The 20024-nt window shown below is 50.8% G+C and overlaps 1 protein-coding gene across 12 annotated transcripts; it reads right to left on the reverse strand.

The window, feature by feature from the left end:
- Window positions 1-5001: 5001 nt before the first annotated feature.
- NFE2L1 (NFE2 like bZIP transcription factor 1) lies at window positions 5002-17743 on the reverse strand. 12 transcript variants are annotated; one of them, XM_058284049.2, is made up of 6 exons: window positions 17157-17710; window positions 14646-15660; window positions 9840-10055; window positions 9307-9396; window positions 8925-9083; window positions 5002-8190 (listed from the first exon to the last, which is right to left on the reverse strand). In XM_058284049.2, exons 2-6 carry the CDS (start codon window positions 15153-15155, stop codon window positions 6844-6846), a joined length of 2322 nt encoding a protein of 773 aa, XP_058140032.1. In that variant the 5' UTR covers window positions 15156-15660; window positions 17157-17710; the 3' UTR covers window positions 5002-6843. The 12 variants fall into 12 exon arrangements, with proteins under 12 accessions (XP_058140032.1, XP_058140033.1, XP_058140034.1 ...); XM_058284050.2 differs by having other exon boundaries at window positions 17094-17352; XM_058284051.2 differs by having other exon boundaries at window positions 9840-10022; window positions 17157-17331.
- Between the last annotated feature and the right edge of the window lie 2281 nt (window positions 17744-20024).

Below are 20024 nucleotides of genomic sequence, written 5' to 3' on the forward strand. Positions count from 1 at the left end.
TCTACTCATAAGTACAAAGCATTTATTTCACATAAACTGATGTATAGATTTTTCAAAAAGCCTCCTAGGGCAAGTGTTGAGGAGAGGTGAGTAGGATGGAGCTAAAGAGGCTTATTGAAGGTCTGGGTCATGAAGAAGCCTTTATATTTCCCTCCCCTCCCCCCCCTTCCCCCGCCCCCAGTTGTCTGCTCTCTGTGTCCATTCACTTTGTGTTCTTCTGTGACCGCTTCTATCCTTAGCAGTGGCACTGGGAATCTGTGTTTCTTTTTTGTTGCATCATCTTGCTGTGTCAGCTCTCCGTGTGTGTGGCACCATTCCTGGGCAGGCTGCACTTTCTTTCGCACTGGGCGGCTCTCCTTATGGGGCGCACTCCTTGCGTGTGGGGCTCCCCTACGCGGGGGACACCACTGCATAGCAGGGCACTCCTTGCGCGCATCAGCACTGCACATGGGCCAGCTCCACACGGGTCAAGGAGGCCCGGGGTTTGAACCACATACCTCCCATGTGGTAAGCGGACACCCTATCCATTGGGCCAAGTCCGCTTCCCAAGAAGCCTTTTTAACAGAGGTCTAAGCGTGGCATTGGGGTAGATGGTAGTTGCTGTAACAGCGATTGGTTGCTAGTAAAGGGGTTGGATGTGATTATAGAGGTGTTGTGGGTCTGATGGTGTTTGGTACCATCAGATGCACTGAAATTAGACTTCAACCTTGGTATTTGTCCAAGATGGGCTTCTGTTCAGCTTTAGCTTTAACTTTTGGAACCATTTCATGGTCATTTCTAGCATCTCTGAACTGCTGTAAAAACCATATAATTCTCTGGGTAAGATGCCGAAATTGGTATGCACATGATAAAAATTGAGGTGAAAATATTCAGAGACAATTTTGTTATCAACAAATGCTAATAATCACATTTCTAGATCCAAGGCTTAAGAATAAATTTTTTCAAGCAATTGTTAAAGCCACAAATGCATGCAAAAAAATGTTTTTAAAAAATATAAATAGGTACAACAATCTTAAGCCTGCTTAAGCATTAATTAAATTTTTTATTGTTTTCAGAATACATTCTTAAAGACTAGAACTCATTCTTTGGTGGTCACATTCAGGCTCAGCTCAATGTGACCAACCCTGGGCCATTTGGTGTTTGGCCATGTGTGCCTTATTCATCTTTACTGTCTATGGTCTGTGGCAGTGGGAATCTGTATTTAAAAGCATTTTTTCCCCTCATAGGAAAAGTAAATAGAGGAAAATTGTTACCCTAAAACAATTTGGTGGAACTGGAATTCTTGCTGTTTACAAAAGCTTCACATCCTGAACTGTGGAACTGGGTTCTGTTGAGATCAAATTAATCTGATCAAGTTACCTGATTAGGATTCATATTTAATCAGATGTGCATTTGGGCCTTCTCATGAGGATGTTATTTAAAATAAGGTGATAGGACTGGACTAAGTCCAGGCTCACATGTTTCTCCCCCTTCAGAATTTGACTGAAATAACATTACTACCAGGCCAGCATTCAGCTTAGTTTTAAAGAAGTCTTGGTTTCACCTTGCCTTTTAGCAGTAGGAGGCAGTTGTCAGGTAGACGCATCCAGGTGTTTTGATGTGTATTCTTTCAGTCTCTGGACCTGCAAATCACCTTGGTTTGACTGTGCCCAGCCTAAGGTTTTCTCCAAAGGTTGCTACTTTCTTAGTCAGTGTATTAAGGTTGCTCATCTCTTGTATAGATGACTTTTAATTGACCTTGGCCTTAAAATATTGATCTTCCCCTAGAATATACTGCTGATATGTTAAAAGTAAATGAAACCTGAAATAAAACTATCCTGTGGGATGAAAAACATAGTTGGCCCTGCTCTGCGGAGGCAAGCAAAGTAGTACATTTCTAAGGTTTTTGGTTTGTTTGGCTTAGGCCAGTAGAGGTGGCAGAAGAGAGGCAAGACTGATACACTGGGTTTAGAATGTGTGGACAATTCAGAGTCTGTGGTTTTTGTTTACATTAAATAGCTTGTTAAAATATTGAACAGCAGGACTGTGTCTGTTTTGTGACCTTGTTGGTTTGTATGGTGGTTTGTGATAGTACCAAAGCCACAGTATATCCAAATGAAGTTTTAATCATAGCTGACTTTGACCGGGCCTACCCTGCTTACTGTTTGCATAGCCTAGGGTCAGGCTGGGCAACTTTGGGGCCTGGCTTTGGGACACTAGCCCATTGTTTTAATTAAGGCTGTAGTTCTTAGCTAAGGATTGGAAGGTCAAGTCGCTTGAATTAGTCTAATTAAATTTGTGTTTAGAACTAAGGCAGAGCTCCAACTCCTTGGTCTTTTCTCTACTTACCCCCAAATGAACTAGGTTTTGTTTCTTTGGTGGAAATAGCATCTGTTATTAAAGTAAAAACATTGTGCAACTTATCTCCATTCTGCAATTAAAATTAGGCCAGAAAAAGAACCAGCTTTAAGACCTTTGTTGGTATTTTTTGAATCCTCAACTGATTTTATAAAACACCTTTTTAGCAAGGTCCCATGCTTTCCTGCATGATTCTGTTTCTCAACTAATTGGGCAGGCGTAACAAACAAGGACATGACACAAACCAGGTGTTGTTTCATATCCCCAGGATCCCCCAAATGCTTATTCTCCACTATCAAGTTCAGAACGAGAGGCAAAGAGAATGATTACCCTCTATTTAGAGGAGAAGAAAAGTTGAAAGGCTATGTTCTTGGTATATTAACAGGTTGCCAAGTGGAAGATTGGTGGGTCCTTTTCACTTAAAACAAGGTTTAATCACTCATGATAATCAAACACATCTGTTTTGCTAGAAAATTTCTGTACTTGGTTGGGAAAATGACTTCCAGAGAGCCAGATACCAGTTTAGTAGCTGCGTTTGTACATCTATAGCACCAATATGAAAACAGGCCTCTTACTGCCTACTTGTTAACCAGGTAATGCCCTAAAACTCTATTTTCTAAGTGTTTACTCTTGCTCGGTGCTTTCTGAATGACAGGATATTTGAGGGTGATAGGGGCATTATTTTTCCTGCAAGGAAAATATTTGCCAAATAAACCCTAACAGCAGCAAGGTCTGGTTTAGCTGGGTGTTGTGAAAGCAGCGATGAGGCCAGCCTGAGGGAAGGCAGGGTGCGGTGGAAAGTACCTCCCACTCCCCAAGCTGCTAGTCTTTCCTAGTAAATGGCAGGGGAACAGGGGTCAGCCATGGAGTCTAGGTCTTGATGACATGGAAGCATGTCTCCAAATTACTGTTTTTCCCCCTCAGTTCTATATTTGTTTTTATTGATGAAGAAATAGCACAGGTTCACTGGTGAAATCTTGTGCAAGGCAAGGTTGAAACAAAATGAGTTGATTTCCATCCCCTTGCATGAAATATGGCACAAAAATCAGTCTGTCTAATGCCTAGGACTGATAAAGTCAAGACAGCAAGGCTTCCCTCTCCACCCACGCAGGTCACCCTGAAAAATTAGGGCCTGCTCATCTCCCTGCCTCACCCCAGGACCTCTTCTCACTTCCTGTCATAGGTGGATGGGTTATGGGAGCAACTTTCATAGGCCTTACTTGAGTCCTACCTTCTTGCCAGAAATGCCTTGAGGCTGGAACACCCACTCCACCTGCCAGCAGTAAAAAGAGGTCAGCTCCACAGCAGTGATGACCAGTTTGGCCCAAAGCCCCAGCTAATCAGCATGATCCTAGATAACTACACTTTTCTCTGAAAGGACCTGGGGGCAACAAAAATACTTCCTCAGGCTAAAGACAACACTAGCAAAGGGGGTAGAGGAATTTTTGTCTTGAAAAATCTTTAAATCTGTTAAGTTAAAAAAAATTTTAAAGTTGCAAAATAAGAAAAAAGATATAGCCTAATGGAATAGTAAACACAAAAAAGTAAGCTTTTCTGGAAAGGATACAAAAACACTGGATACTAGCCCTGAATTTTACTTAGTTTACCCTTCTAAATACAATTTGGTTTTTTTAAATCACCATGAATTAAAGTCTTTAAAAGTTTAGGGTTTTGTTTTTGTTTTTGTTTTTTTTTAAAGAATCTTGGTTTATCTGGCTTTCAGACCTTAGCCAATACTTAATTAGGAAACAGCTTTTCTTTAAGATGGCCATCCCTTTCCAAATACATAGAAAAAAGGTTTTTATCTTAGAATTCTGTCCCACCCCTTAGGACAGTTCTGTAGCATGTAGCATCATTAACAGACTGGGCCAGACCAGGTTACACAGTGGTACTCAGCAGCTCAGGGTGAGAAAGCCCCCTGTGGGGACCATACCTCCTCCTCAACCTTACAAGTCTCATGGAGAATGGCAGGTGAGCATTCATGCCTCGGCACCGCTAAGCACTTAAAGGTGGGCATGTAGTAGTTTAAGGCACCATAGCGCTTCAAAGGTTTGACATTAAAGTGGGTTTGTATTTTGTTTTATTTTTTGAGAACAGATCTAATCACCTTTGCTGGGGAGGTTTTCCAAAACTAACCCCTGGAGCTAACATCCTGCCTCTCATTGCCTATTCCACTGCTGGTCCTGCTCTTAATGTGGTAGTGCTTGGCATGTTGGCCCCACTGGATTGGGTTGTCACTGCAGTCAAATGCTCTGCCCCCCTTTGGCAGGTGGGGCTACCAGAGAAATAACAGCAGAATCAAGCTAAAAATTGCAGTTTGTAGCAGGTGGACAGGTAAGGAGCTGGGCCAGGTGACAGGATACTTCCATCTAGCCTAGCTCCATGAGAAAGGAGAGGTCAAAAGATTTCAGAGTCATTCCTCTAACACAGCACTAATTGGCATATCCTATGGAAGAAGGCACATACCACTGCTAAGAAGGTTCATTACAGTATTCAAGATTTGCCTATTTAAATTCCCCACCAGCAGCCTTCCCTGCTTTCTACTTATCTTCCCATGTAAGTGTAAGCCCTGCCCGGGCCACACAAGGGCCCATCCTCCTCCATGGGGCCTAACTCCTTTACCTTCAATTTAAACTCAATGTAGGGAAAAACTGCACTTGAGAATGAATCATCCATTTTATTTTATTTTATTTTTGTCATGTGCTCACAGCATCTCTCTCTCTCTCTCCTCTCCCTGCCAGGTCACAGAGATAAATTAAAAATAAATCTACAAGGAAAATAATTTATGAAAGCATTTCCCAGGTTCACGCCTTATATCCCCACTGCTGAGTTAGAAACCTAACCCCCCCCCCCCAATGGGGAGGGGAATCAGTGCTTGACTCCCCTCAACTCACTCCTGCTAGACTGGGGCAGAGAGTACTCCAGAGCAGGCAGGGGTGGCAGAGTGGCAAACAGTTAAAAGTAAAGACACTGGGTCCTGGCCATGCCCTTCTCTGTACTCCCCAGGCAGTGTCCAGGACCCCTCCCTGGAAGGGCTATGGAGAAGCTGCCTGCGCTGAGAGCCTGTGGGAAGGTGCTCTCTGCTTCATCACATGCAAGTCTCTTTCTCCTAGAAAGGAAACCCAGAAAAGAAAGCAGAGACCTTGGGGCAGAGGAGAAAATCCCAAGTGTTCACACAGTTACACGGAGTCTTTATGGCAAAGAGAACATTTAGCAGCTTTTGAATATTTTGGGGCATCTCCTTTTTACTCAACACAAGCATTCTAGACCCTACAAGTGAAACAGGGCTCAAGCCCTAAAAAAAAAAAAAAATCAAGGCATAAGAAATTCTAAGAGGACTAGTTTTTTTTGTTGATGCTGGGTTTTGTAGTTTTTGTTTTTCAGTGACAAGCCCAGTTGGTGGTAGGGGGAAGGAGGCCTGAGGGAAGGGTCACTCCCCAGGTTTGTGCTGAAGACAGCCTGGAGGTTGCTGCACCGACTTTTGCCTCCCAATTATCCCCCTGCCTCAGAGGTGGCCTTGAAAGAGGAAGGCGTAGGCCCTGTACTCCAACACTGCCAGCACCCCAGCACTGCAGGCAGCGGGTGAGGGAGGGGTGGGTGCACCCAGGACCAGGAGGAATACAGCATCCACATGCAGGCTCTGATGGAGGCGGCTGGAGCCCAGGAGATGGGTGTGGCAGGGCAGTGAGTGACATGCTTGGTAATGGGACTGCTGCAACATGCCCTCCGGATCCCTTCCTATTCACTCTGCCCTTTGATGCTAACCCTCCAAGCTAGTGTTGGGTCCCAGTGGCCCCCAATCAATTCAAACACTGCAGGAGGTCTCAGAGCTGCCCTCAGGGATGCCAAAGTGCAAGGAGTGGAAAGAGTGAACAAAGCCCATCCCCCAGGCCCTGGTCTGTAGTATCCCTTTCTGGGGTGAAACGGGGTTTTACTCACAATAATAGCCTTAGTCCCCCTGCCCAGGCCACCTTAAGTCACTAAAACCTGCTGCCTGGAACCCTGGCCAAAGCCAAACTTAACCTTCCCCTTGCTTTCCTTCCCATTTTGATTTTTTGGGGCTTCTTTGCTTTTTTCTACCCTCCCTCCCTCCTTTCTTTCTTCCCTTCCTTCTTTCCTCCCTGCCTTCCAGGAATGACTTTCTACTACTTTCCCCTCCTCCCCCAAGTCTCTTCCTTCCCCTCTTTCGGCCCTGGCTCTGAGTAGCTCCTTTACCTCCAGCAATGCCAGCACCAGCCCTTCTCTCAAAGGAAAGGGGGAGGGTGAGGACCCTGTCCACCCAGATGGTCTGGCCCCTTCTGCCCCACCCCAGTGGGGGAAGCTGAGCCAAACAGCGCCTGCGCCCACCCTTCCTGTACACTGACCCGCAGTCATCCCATCTGAGAAGATATATCGGATAAGAAGGCAATAAAGTCCCCGCTGTAGGTCCAGGTCCAGGCCCAGGTCCAGGCCCAGCCCTTCTCCAGTCCCAGTCTTGGTGAGCGTCGACCCCCTTCCACCCCAGACTCACTTTCTCCGGTCCTTTGGCTTCCTCTCCTGCCGCCGGGCCTGCTGGTCGGCCAGCGTGCGGGGAATGAGCAGTACACTGCCATCCCCGGCATACTGGAGCGCATACTGGCTGGGCGAGTAGGGTCGCCCGTTCTCATCACGCAGCCGCCCAAACACCTCCTGGTACAGGCTTTGGACCTTCTGCTTCATCTGCCGCAGGGAGCGGAGGAACTCCACCTTCTCCCGCAGCAGCCGGGCTTTATCACGCTGCAGGTCCTCCACATCTCGCTCCAAGTTCAGGATGGTGTCCAGCTTGCGCTTCCGGCAGTTCTGCGCTGCCATCTTGTTCTTGCCCCGGCGTCGGATGTCTCGGATGAGGCTCAGCTGGGCCTCGCTCAGCTGATATTTGGACAGTAGCTCATTGAACTCCTCCACAGGCAGGTTGATGATTTTGTCATTGGTGAAAGGGATCTTCATGGCTCGGGCTCGATGCTCATCCCGGCTCATCTGCTTATCTAAGAAGTCGGCCTGCTTCTCCTTACTGCCTTTCTTGAGGGTGCTGGGTGGCGGCAGGTCAGCAGAGTCGAGGGCACTGGGCACCATGTTGTATGTGTGGTTGTGGCCCACGTGCTCCAAGTATGGCAGGCAGGAGAGCTGAGACGGATCCTGATAGCTCATGCGGCAGATCTTGGAATACTCAGGCTGGTAGCCCACCGCACCCTCGGCCTCATCCAGATCCAGGGTCTCAGAGTCAGAGCTGTAGCCGACTGCACCTTCCTCTGAAAAGGAGGAAGAGGCTGAGGAAGAAGCTGAGGAAGAGGAGGAAGAAGAGGAGGAAGAGGAAGAAGAGCTGCCTTCAGAGCTGCTCAGGGAGGAAGGGCTATGGCTCGAGTCCAGGGAGAGGCCTGAGTCAGAGTCAAATTCCTCTTCGAGCTGGGAGGCCTGCACAGGGTTAAAGCCTTCTTCGATGGCCAGATCCATGAGGCTGATCTCGTCCAGCATGGCTTCGTCTAAGAGGCCCCCCAAGGGGTCGGGCAGCTCTGGGCCTGCAGTGTCGTTGGTGGTGCTGTTGAGCTGGGGGGGGAAGAAGAGCCCCGCCAGGCTGGTGGAGCCAAAGGTGGAGTTGAGGCTGGTGGAATTGCTGGGGACCAGAGGGAGCAGCGTGGAGCTGCCGGCGACAGGCAGGCCCTCCCCCTCCGGGCTGAAGAGTGAGAAGTCCTGGCTGCAGCCCCCCAGGGATGCCTGATGCAGGCTGACGTTCTGATTGATGGGAGTGTTTGGGGCAAGGCTGTAGTTGGTGTTCAGTGGGTCTCCAGGAGGGGCGTGGTACAGGATTTCACTTGTTGACGTATTCACTTCCATGGCCTAGAGGGGAGAAGAGCATCACAGCTCATTCTGCTCCTCAGAGCCCCTCCCGAGATGAGGGGCCGGTCGCACACACTGCAGGCACCAACAGAGCCGCAGCAGCGGTGGGATAAAGGCAAGAGATTGGAAACTGGAGTCCAGTGTCAGCTCCTGGTCCACCAGGCCTGGCAGGGATGGCTTCCTTCCCATGGTCGCCACCCCAGATACAGGAACTGACTTGCTCCTGGTCATGTCTGGCCAGACTCTCCATCTTGGAGAGTAAGAAAACACAAAGTACCCCTCCACTACAAAATCAGCACAGTGAAAACCACCAGACTTAAAAGTCCAAAAACCTAGCTACACCACTTGCTCTGTGACCATGGGCAAATCACTTAACCTCTCTGAGCTTCAGTTTCCTCACTTTTAAAATACATCGGCCAACTAGATAATGGTGAAGGCCAAATGACAATGGCTGTGAAGCAACTATTATTAATGCTGCCCCTCCACAGCACCTGGCCAAGTGACTATCTGCCTGAAGGAAAGGAAGAAGGCACACCCAAACCCCACCCCCAACCTACTCCCCCTCACCCCAAGGTGACACCTAGACAGGTTACCTCTCAGTGTCCCCACTTATCTACGGGCCAGACAGATCCACATGTGCTACTCTTTCTTTTCCCCAGAGGTGAAAAAGCAATTGCATGCTAAGACACCCTCCATGAAAGCTGAGGTCTCTGTGCCTTTTCGGATGATCCTACCTGCATTTCCATGATGGACATGAGATCTTGCCACTGCTGTTCCAAATCAAATGGCGACTCTGTCCCCGTCAGGAGAGGAGACAAAAGGTTGCTTTGAAGAGCTGGAGGCTCACTCTCACTAGGCACTGTTTCTGTTACACTGGAAACATCTGCTGGAAACTGGGGTTAAAACATAGAGGCTTTAACAGAGGAGAAACACAGACCATGTCCTGCTTTCCTCCCAGGGACTACCACTTGCTTCTCTGTTCCTTCCTTCCTCTGAATTCACCCCCAACAACCAGGACAAGGCCAGACTGAGGGCTGACACCTCAGCCCGCCATGGAGGGAACATGCCATGTGCAGGCTACCCTGCTCAGTGGCCTCTCCCTGGAGTCCTGCTCACCTCAGCATTCTCCCCAAAGGGGCAGGTGGCCTCCAGCAGCCTAAGGCACTCTTCCAGGGACAGGGCCGTCTGGTCCTCCCCACCAGGCACCTGTGGCAACAGAACTGTAAGTCTGGCTGATCTGGGCCTTAGTTGCCTATAGGCTTTCCAGTGGGAAACTGAATGAGGCTCTGGATGGTAGCAGTCCTGCAATCTCCCTCCCATTCCTGGGATAACAGTTGGCCCTGGGTCCCCAACTCCGGGGAAAAAAGAAGGGAGAGCAGAAGAGTTCTGAAGTAAGAATGCTAGATGCTTTGCCGCATTTGTGCTGTTGCCAGGGCCTGGCCCTCTGCTTCTGCTGCTCATCTACTCCCCCTTCAGCCCAGCCACTGGGACTTAAAAGAGACCCCAACTCAAAATGTACATTCAAGTTCATCCCACAGACATAACCTGCCTTCCTTAAGGGAAAGTTCCTGGAAGAACTCCACCCCACTTTGTGTGTTTTGTATGGATAGGGAGAAATAAGAGAGGCCAATGGGCAAAAGTGATGTTACCTGTGCAGGGAAGCTCTCCCCAGTTTCTCCATCCACTAGCAGGCTTCGCGCCAGAGCCTCTGCACCCTCGCCCGGCCAGGTATCCCCCTGCTCTCCTCCATCTCGCAGCTCCTTATCCACATCATGCTCCTTCTGGCGATGACTATAGTCAAATATCTCACGCCCAGCCCCCAGATCAATATCCTGTCGCCAAAGGATGTCAATCAGATCTATGTCCTGAAAGACAGACCATGATGACTTTAGCCCTTGGGCCCCAGAGCCTCCTACCATCACTCTGATCAGTCCTAGGTGGGGCCCTTCCTAGCCCTACACCTGCTAACCACTTCCCCTGACCCCTTGGCACCAGCGAGGTTTCATCCATCCATTTCCAGATACGCTCCCTGCTCCAAGCAAAATGAGAGCGGCTAGTAAAACCACAGGCACAGCCATCACCATGTAGGTCTGTGGCTGCGGACCTGGACCTGAGACACACCCAGGCCAAGAGGTGGGGCCACTTCACCCCTGCATAAGGCGGCAGGGGACAGGTGGAAAAGGGTGACACTTCTCACTGGGACTGGTAACCCCTTAAAACTCAGCTTGTAGGAAGCTAGCCATGGCAAGCAAGGGCGAACTGTCATGCAGAATTGCTCCCCAAAGGCCAGGCTTGCATCAGCCTATGGTGCCATTTCATTTGCATAAAGGGGTGGGGTGGGATGGAGAGGAAAATCCCTGCATTTCCAGCCACCTGATGCAACCAATGACAAGGACAGGCTCCCTCCAGCCCTTCCCCTTCCCTGGCTGAGAGCAAGGATAGGTTGAATACCCACAACTCTTAAAACCCAGGCTCACCTCAAGATCCATCCTGCCAGAACTCCCATTCTCAGCTGATCCTAGCAAGCTGCCTCTATCCCAGGAGAGCCTCAGGCAGAGTCAGATGATCCCCACCGGCCACCCACCCCTGCCAAAGCAAGCCCCACTGTGTCCCCTCAGTGCTCTCCCACCCTTCCTTACCAGACCCCAGGACCCATGACTTCCAGTCTGTCAACCTACTCAAGGACACAATCCCATCACTCCTTAGCCACGACTGCCGCCTTAGGCACCAAAGTACCTCCCTTCCGCTCTGCCCTGGTGGCTCCTGATCAGTTCCTGCACCAATTGCCTCCCCCATCACCACCAGCATAGAATTGCCAATATACAAGTTCAGGCTTCCTATACATGCCAGCCCTGTGGCTTGAGCCCTCCCCACAAGCATGAAGAAACGCTCAACTGTTGCCTTCCATTCAACGGTTAAAAAGCAGACCCTTTCCAGAAAGCAACATCCCCCTTCCCTAGTCAGAACCGGGCATCCCTTGCCCACCATACCCCTCCCTGATCCTAAGACCTCCCAGCTGTGCCTCTCCCTACAGTCTCGCCACACACACCAACCTGAACTGAAGCCCTGGACCCAGGAGCAGAGCGGGGCTGGGCCACCCGGTGACCAGCCAGCAAAGAGTTAAGGGGCCGGCTCCGTTTGGCCTGGCCCCCACCCCTGGAAGAGCTGCGGTCCAGGCGGGTCATGGTCTGCGAGATGAGCCCCAGGGCAGCCGGTGCCAGGAAGCTAGGCAGGGGGCTGGGGCTGTGAGGAGCTCCTGGCTGGCAGGGCGCATACCGGGCTGGAAGGGTGGCCCCTTGCTGGCTCCGAGGGGCCCGAGGAGGGTGCCCCGCCCGTGCTGCTGCCTGGGCAGCCCAGCCCAGCTCCCTTCCTCCATCCTTGAGCAGCCCCCTCCCACCTCACAACCCCAGTTCCACTCAGGTGCCCGGCAGCCCCCACCCTGAGCTCACCGCAGAGGCTGCAGTGAGATGGGATTCCCACCCCATGCTCGGCGCTCAAGCTGCAGAGGAAAGCCAGCTCCCTCCTGGGCCTAGCCTCCCGCTCCTCCCTCTCCCCCTCCCCACGCCCCCCAAACTTGTTACCTAGGCTGCAGCCAGGGGCCAATCCCCTCCCCCTCCCACCCCGCAGGTCACTGCTGAGGCTGCAGAGAGCCAATCCCCTCCCCCAGGTCAGCAGCTGGGCTGCGGAAAGAGCCAATCCCCTCCCACTGCCGTTACCTAGGCTGCGCCGAGAGCCAATCTCCTCCCCCAAGGCTCCGCTGGAGATGCGGAGGGAGCCAATCCCCTCCCACCGCCTGTTACCTAGCTGCGGCCGGGAGCCAATCTCTGCAGCGGGGCAGCTGAAGAAGCTGCCGCAAGGAACCAGCCCATCCCTGGGCCGCCTCCGTCTCCTTGAGGAGATGCACCCAGGGGCGGGCAGCCCCACCCAGCCCAGTCAGTCAGCTGGGTGGTGCAGTGAGGGAGCCCTGGGGGGAAGGGGTGCCACTCTCCCTCCTGTCAAATCCTGCGTAGCCAGCCCACTCAGGACTGGGCAGACACTCCTCCCGCAGATTCTCTGAGCATCTAAGTTCTTCCCTGGAAGCGGAAGCAGTTTCCCCATGCCTCTGGAGGGCCATGCCCATACCTCCTCAAGCCCAGGGACCGCAAGCCAAGCTGGGCAGGCACCCAGGCATCCAGACCCACTGGGAACCAGGGGCTTTATCACCCTAAAATACGTCCACTAGAGAAAAGGTGGAAGTCATTTGCACACATGGAACGATGTCCATGCTGGCCTGGCCTAGCCCCCAGCCAGCGGAGAGGGGACACGGCCCTGCACTGAGGGCCACCAATGTCACCCACACCCCCTTTGTTCAAGAGAGTTCTCTTCTTGACCCGTGGCCCGCATTTCTCAGAACAGGGGAAGGAGTCCCCTGACAGAATCAGCACAAGCCAGATGCCCTGGATTGCATTCCAGGGGAAATTCAGCTCCCTCTCCATGGCTGTTCCCCTTGAGCCTAAGGTCAGGTCAGAGACAGTATGTTCTCCTTGGTCACAAACTCCTCCTAGCCTGGAAAGGGCTGTAAACAGGCCACCCCTCCACCCCCCACTCTGGGCAGAGTGCCAACCTCAAGGGGAATCCTATCCCTGACAAGGGCCTGGGCGATGGCTGTCCATCGAAGAGGCCTGGCAGCGGGGAAGCACTGCCACCCCAGGGATAATACCAGCTCCAGCAGTGCCTGTCACATGCTCTGGACCTGGGTATTTTTATCCCTGAGTTGCTGAGGAAATGTTGTTCTAGACACATAATCTCCCTTCCCCCATACCCAGTCTGGGTCCCTAATGCTGACCTCCCTCCCAACTTCCAAAGGGAGTGGTACAGGCCTGGGGTCAGGGGAAGCACAACTTTCAAGAAGGTCAAGAAATAGAGGAAGGAGACCAGAAGTCTGCTCAGAAACCAGGGTCAAAGTCCCATCCCAGACTGCTTCAACCCACCCAATTATACACAAAACATCCCATCCTATCCCCAGGGAGCTCCTGACAAAAACAGGAATGGCACTAGCCTTGCCAGGCTTCCCACACCAGGTTCCCAAGAGCCAGCCCAGTTACATCCAGCCCTGAGGGGAGCATACTGGGGAGGGGACTCCAGGAAAAAGCCAGTATCCTTCTTCAGACCACTGTGCCAAGACTGGAGCCTACTTGAAGTAAAAGAAAAGGAAAAGCAAAAGATAAAGTTCCGAATAGTATCATAAAAATCTAAAAGAACAGGCACTCAAAGGTAAGATCTGCTCATGATAATCCTAGCCTTGTTCAAAGCCGATCCAGTATGAACCAGTGGAGCAGAGGGTCATGTTTTTCAACCTTGGCACTACTGACATTTGAAGCTGGATAAATCTGGGATGGGAGGTTGCCCTATACATTGTAGGTATTTAGCAGCATCATTGCCATCTACCCGTTAGCTGCCAGGAGCAAACCACTAACATTCAGAGAACTGAGCTCATTCAGGAACAAGTTCAAGCGTACGGAGTGAGACAAAACCTTGTCTGACCTGGTGGGCAGAAGAAGCAAAGTTCTCTGGCATACATACAACTTATTATACACCTCCACCCCCCACCCCCACCCCAGCACCCCACCCCCTTACCCAGCCCAGCACAATACAGCCTTCTCCTTCCCTAATGGCTAGGAGAGTGCAGTGGGCCTTTTTTTGAGCTCCTTAAGGTTGGGTGGCAAACCAGAGCCAGACCCAGAGATCAGAGCAGTCTCCTCACGTAGGTGGAGTAGGGACAGCAGGAGCCCTTCCCATTGTTCATCTGCATCACTTTCAGCCCAGAACAGCATGTCAGCCACCTGACAGGCGCTAGCAGACTTGAGCAGCAGAACACAGTTTCTCTTCTAGCTCCTAACCCTCTCCTCTCTCCTCCCTCCTCCCTGCTGTGGGCCTTTAGCAAAAAATGGCAGCCTTGTCCCTCTCCCGGCCAGGAATAACTATCCAAATCTACCCTTTGGCTCAGTCCCAGCAGAACTGATTTATCAGGACTTTAGAAGAGGCCTGACCACAAAGGAGGAGAGCTTCGGGGTATGTATGCATGTTTTGATGTGGAGGGAGGCAGAAGGCAAGAATCCACAAAGTATGTGTCTTAGCAACAGACATACACTGCATCAAAGCCCATCATAACACAATTCCCTCCCCCACCCCGGGCTCCAGGGTCATGTTGAAATACAAGCAGTAAACACACTGGCATGTTCTAGGAACCTCCCACTGCCCTGACAGTACATTTAGAGGTGGGTCAATGGTTCAACACAGGGAAATGCTCCAGCCCCCAAGCGTAAAGTCAGATATTTCAGTCCCTACCTATCCAAATACAATGGCTGCAACTCCCCTGGAACTTCTTTAAAGGGGTTAGTGCTGTGACCACAGTCCTTCAGGACCAGCCCACCCACCTACCCCCAGCCCCCCACCATCACCATAGGACCACTGACCTCTTTGGTTAAGTCTCCACTGACTGGAGGGGCTACAGCTCCCAAATCCTCCAAATCTTCACTGAATCCCTGTTCCGTTTCGCTTTCTCGCACCCCGTTGTCGGGGCCTGTCACATCTTGGAGACCACTGGAACTCTCGAGGGCGAGGCCTGAGCTGGGCTGGCTGCCAGAGACAGACCCTTCCGGGTCCCGATGGACCAGCCAGGCGTTCACCTCAGTGGTCGGCACCTGAAACCTGTCCAGGGCCCTCACCTGACTGAGGAGCCGCCGGGCAGTGAAGTAATTGTCCAGGTCTATGCTCTTGGGGTGGATACCATAGCCATCCAAGGTATTCCTCAGGTTGTGGAATTGGGTTTGCGTATAGGCCGAGCTGGGCCCCAGGATGATCTCCCGGAGCGGGGGGAGCTGTGAGGTCAGGTAAGTATCCACGTCCACCCGCACCCCAATCAAACTCAGCAGAATGGTGAACTGGAGGAGTCCTTCCGTTAAGTATTTCTTCAGAGAAAGCATTGCTGAAGGACCAGAATGTTTATGCTTTTTGGTTTTTAAATCTTCCAAAACACAAATCAAGGCCACTGCTCTGCTGCTCCAGCCAGCAAGTTATCCTCCTCAGTACCCGACCCTGTGCCCCGCCCTGGCAGAACACAGGGGCTAAGCTCCCTGAGGGCCCTGGAGGAAAACACACCCCAAGTAGCCAAGGCCACACTCCAGACCACATTCACTTTTCCCTTCTCGACACCTCACCTGTGACAGTACAAGTGTTCCTAACCCAGTCCAGGCCCTCGGGGCCCACGTGACTTACTGTCTCCACAGTCCACATACAGTCACTTCCTCACTCACGTTAGCTGTCCTCTCTGTAGATTCCACTGCAGGCTGTTCTCAGGAACAGCTGATGGATTTTTTTTTTCCTTCTCCCTCCTAAGGTTTATTTTCTTTGGCTGGAGCTACAGGCCTTTTGTCTTGGGTCAGAATGTCCCGCCTCCTCCACACTTACCAGGGGGGTTTCCAGAGAAACCTGAAATGGGAAATCACAAGAGCAACAGGGTAAGATTCCATGCTTTTCACACTATGATCTGGGTAGGAAACCTTCAGATTGGAAGGAAACACATTAAAAGACCACATTCAGAGAAAAAAAACTACTTAGTCTACTCTCAGAAAAAAGAAAGAAAAACACCTGTTACAGATCAAACAAGTATAAAAGAATGACACCACTCACGAAAGTTCCCAGTTACTGGGTATTAAACTTGCACTGCCAGAAAAGGTAACCTGCTTTGGATAAGCAGACAATGCCCAGGGCTTCCAGAATATATTACACGTTGTCTGATCCCCACTTGACCTCCCTCCCCCATACACACTCTCTCCCTTGCTTCTATTTTTAGTGTGAGAAGTCTATTTCCCATCTTAAAGAAAAGCTGCTTTTCTATCTCTCAGAAGAAAACTGCCTACAATCCTCGTCCTTTCTAGTTCTAAAGTGGAAGGAGAGATTATTAATGGGTAAGTAAGGGTGTGAAAGGGCATGGGGACAATGTTCAGGCCACAGCTTCACACAAGAGAATAAAGCTTTTTGTTTTCTCAATTTGGAAATCTGATTTCTCTTTCCTATTACCCCCACACTAAATAAATTAGGGACAGAAAGGGACTGTGGGGGCCTGAGGCAAGATTATTTCATCCAGAATTTGTCCAGGCAGGTTTTCTTTTCATTCATACGTCCTTCTGAGCCAAACCAGAAGGATATGGCCAACTTCTCAACCCAGACTGCCAAGTGGGGAGAGGGTAAATCTGCCTTTCGATCTCTGATCTCTATTATCTCTGAGCTTCCATTAATCTCAGAAACTAAGACATACCCTCTCCTCTTCTCTGCTGATCCATCTACCAACTCCAATCTAACGGGAAAGAGGAATACACACACACGAACACACGCACCACCCACACACCCTCATTTCGTTAGAGTAAACACAATTGTGACCCAGGATTCCTGCTTACACTATTCTCGTTCTCACGCAATTTATTATTAAAACCTCCCAAGAGCCAATGAAGTTGGAGACACCGGACAAGGTGCGTTAGAGATGGTAGTATCTGAGCCCGGTCCCACCACCCTTGGATACCCGAATCCAGCTGGAACCAAGTCGCCATGCCCACTCCGGCGCCTCGGCTTCTAGCCTTCCGGGGCAGCAGCGAACAAGTGCTACTTTCTCGCCCTCGACCCACCCTTAAAGCCAAATCCCACCCCGCCCTCCGTCCCTATGGCCCCACCCCACTCCCCGGCCCCGGCCTCACGCCACGCCTTCCAGGGCCCTTAACCTTCCCCAGCCCAACCCACCCCGGGGCCAGCAGGCATTCTTTTCGTCCCCGCGGCCCCTCCCAGCCAGGCCCCGGCCGCGACGGGAACCCAGCTCCGCCGCCGCGCTCCCGCCTCCTGACCCTCAGCTCCACCCCGCCGCCCCTCACCCCATAAGCCTCGGCTTCAAGGCGCTGCGCCCCTCCCGTCAGGGGAAGGAATGTGCCCGATACCCGCTGCCTGAGTTCGGCGCTCTCCGCTACCGCCACAGCAGGCCTTTCGGTCCGAGTCCCGGCCTCGCCGCCGCCACCGCCGGCCGGCCTAGAGCTTCCCTACCTCCGCTTCCCTCCTGCCCCCTCCTTCCACCTCACTCGGAAGCCCGCCCGCCGCCGCCACCACCCCAGAAACGCTTTTCTCCAATCAAGAAGCTGGGAACTTGGCCGTCGCCGGATGTTGTTTTGATTGACAGCAGAGGAAGCCCAATGGCTGAGTGAGCCTCCTCCTCCCTTTGCGTGATCTCCCAAGACTGACAGGGCGCACGGCCCATGGATGTCTAGTCCCGCCCCGCAGCGTGGTCCCTCCAATGAGTGGGGCGAGGACCCTATTTCCCGGCGTTCTGGACTTCTCAGTCGGGCGGCTGCTGCAGGAAGTGTTACAGGTCGCGTGCTGAGGGGAGCTTAACTTGTAGGTTAAGCGCTTTCGTTGTGTTCTTCAGCTGAGGAGTGAGGGCCCACAGTAAGAGATGAGGAGCGGCATGGCCGTCGGAGCGCGGAAGCCCCCACCCCTTGAGGGTTCCCACGGTGACTTGCAAAAGTCCAGTGAGACTTGAGGGGCCCGGGGCGGGGCACGGAGCATGTGGTCCTCGCGGCGATGACGCCCGCTGCGCCATCTTGAACGCTGGCAGCGGGACCCGATATTCCAGCTTCGTCTCGACGTGGGCCTGGCGCTCGTTCCGTCGCCAGTCAGTGACCGTTGCGCCTGAGATCTTAGGCTAGGGTACACTTCGTGAGAACAGCTCCGTGGTTGGGTTGCCATGACAGTGGTGACACATTGGGGGTGTGAGAGATGTGGCGTGAAAGCGATTTTTGTCATGATAGAAACACCACCTAGAGCCCACCCTTTCCCTCCAGCCTGCCTCCCACGGAGCTTAATCTTGCCTTTTAGGAACCTGTTTTCAGATTTCTTCAGTCCCATATAGCCACATTTTTGTGGCTCAAACTTTAGTTTACCCCCATCATCACCTGGGAACCCCGCACGTTAAACTTGCAAATTCCGAGGCGCTACCCCAGAGCTTCTGATTAAGTAACCCTGGGTGGCGGCCTATTGAGAGACCCAGGTAATTCTAATGCATCTGTTACGAAGACCACATTTAGGGAGTCGCTGAGTTGGAATTCGCATAGAGCTGTTGCCCCAAGGTGTGAGACAAAGAAGTGTTAACTCAAGTTCCTGCCTCCCCCCAAGAATCGACAATCTAGTGGGCGAGAGTCATCGGTCCTTGTACAACTAAGGACAAGGCCAGCTGATAATTTACTAGATAAGAACATCACATGCTTCAGAGAGTTAGGAAACTTAACTTTGGTGGCTCAAAGATTACAGAGCACTTTCACTAAATATATGCACCAGCCTGCACTCATGGAATCCTTACAAAACTACTGAGCTAGTTATCCACTTCAAAGATGATTCAGAGAGCACATGTTTTACTTAAGCATTTTATTTACTGTCTCCCAGTGAATACTAGAATATAAACCCCATGAGAACTAGGATTTTGTGGATTAAATGGTGTGTTTTCAAAGCCTAGAACAGTGCCTGGAATTTGGTAGTCTCTTAGTAAATAGTTACTGAATAATTGAAGGAGAACTCAAGCAGGCAGGCCTGTGATTAGAAGATCCTGCTAAAAGCAGGAATTAATACTTGGAGGAGGTGTGGCTTAAGAAGGATATGGCCAATTACCAAGGAAATGGGAAACCATTCAGCCCCAGAATTAGCAAGCCTCTGAAGGTACATAACTGCTGTTGGGTAAGAAGGAAGGAGAAATTTAGATGTGACCATTAACTCCAGAAATAAATCAAGGGGGTTGAGAAGGAAATATTTAAAAACCATAGAGTGGGGAAGCGGATGTGGCTCAAGCAGCTGGGCATCCGCCTACCACATGGGAGATCCTGGGTTTGGTTCCCGTGCTTCCTTAAAAAAAAAAAAAGACAACGAGCACACAATGAACAGACACAGGCCAGACAGCAAGCACAAACAACAAAGGAGTGGGGGGAATAAATAAATCTTAAGAAACAAAAAAAACCCATAGAGTGGAAAGATCAGGCCTAGATTAGAGTTATAGGAATTTAAATACAAGACTATTTTGAGAAGTTGAAGGAGTGGTCATTTGTTTAACACAGCAAACACAGAACAATTTTAAGCCCAGGTTTTTTTAACTGGCCCAGTTTAAGAAGAAAAAAAGTATGAGGAATCAAGAAACCTTAGAGTCAAGAAAAACAGTGTTTGGGACAAATCCATTTGTATTTTCTCAGTGTCCTTTGAGTTGCATTGCTGGGTACCAGGTGCCTACGATAAGAAATAAAGTCATAGAGTGGATATAAGACTGATGTGAAATCAAAGATAAACACTAAAATGAAACATGGGAAGGGGATGTGACCCAGGTGATTGAGCTTCTGCCTACCACATGGGAGGTCCCAGGTTCACTACCCATGCTTCCTATAGAAGATAAGCAAGACAGTGAGCTGATGCAACAGGCAGACGCAGTGAGCTGATACAACAAGAGACATGAGAACACAATGAGAGAGACAACAAAGCAGGGAGCACAGGTGGCTCAGACAATTAGGTGCCTCCCTCCCACATTGGAGGTCCCGGGTTTAGTTCCCAGCGCCTCCTGAAAAGAAGACCAGCATCAACAAGCAGACACAGCAAATGCAAACACTGAGGGGGTAGGGAGAAAAAATAAAAACTAAAAAAAGATATATTTATATATATAGTGGTTGGAGTTGGGAAGACCGCATTGGGGAGAGAGAGGTGATACTGTTACATCACTTTGAGAGCCGAAATTCATCTGGTCACTTGATGATGAGTCCTTGGTATCTTGGAGTAGCACT

Source organism: Dasypus novemcinctus, chromosome 21, assembly GCF_030445035.2.
Source record: "Dasypus novemcinctus isolate mDasNov1 chromosome 21, mDasNov1.1.hap2, whole genome shotgun sequence".
Taxonomy (NCBI): domain Eukaryota; kingdom Metazoa; phylum Chordata; class Mammalia; order Cingulata; family Dasypodidae; genus Dasypus; species Dasypus novemcinctus.

Coding starts and splice junctions, on each gene's coding strand:
- NFE2L1 (XM_058284049.2), bottom strand. CDS start 15,155: ATGCTTTCTCTGAAGAAATACTTAACGGAAGGACTCCTCCAGTTCACC. Junction 9,397..9,839: donor GGGAGAGCTTCCCTGCACAG/GTAACATCACTT, acceptor CTGTTGCCACAG/GTGCCTGGTGGGGAGGACCA. Junction 9,084..9,306: donor CCTTTGGGGAGAATGCTGAG/GTGAGCAGGACT, acceptor TTTTAACCCCAG/TTTCCAGCAGATGTTTCCAG.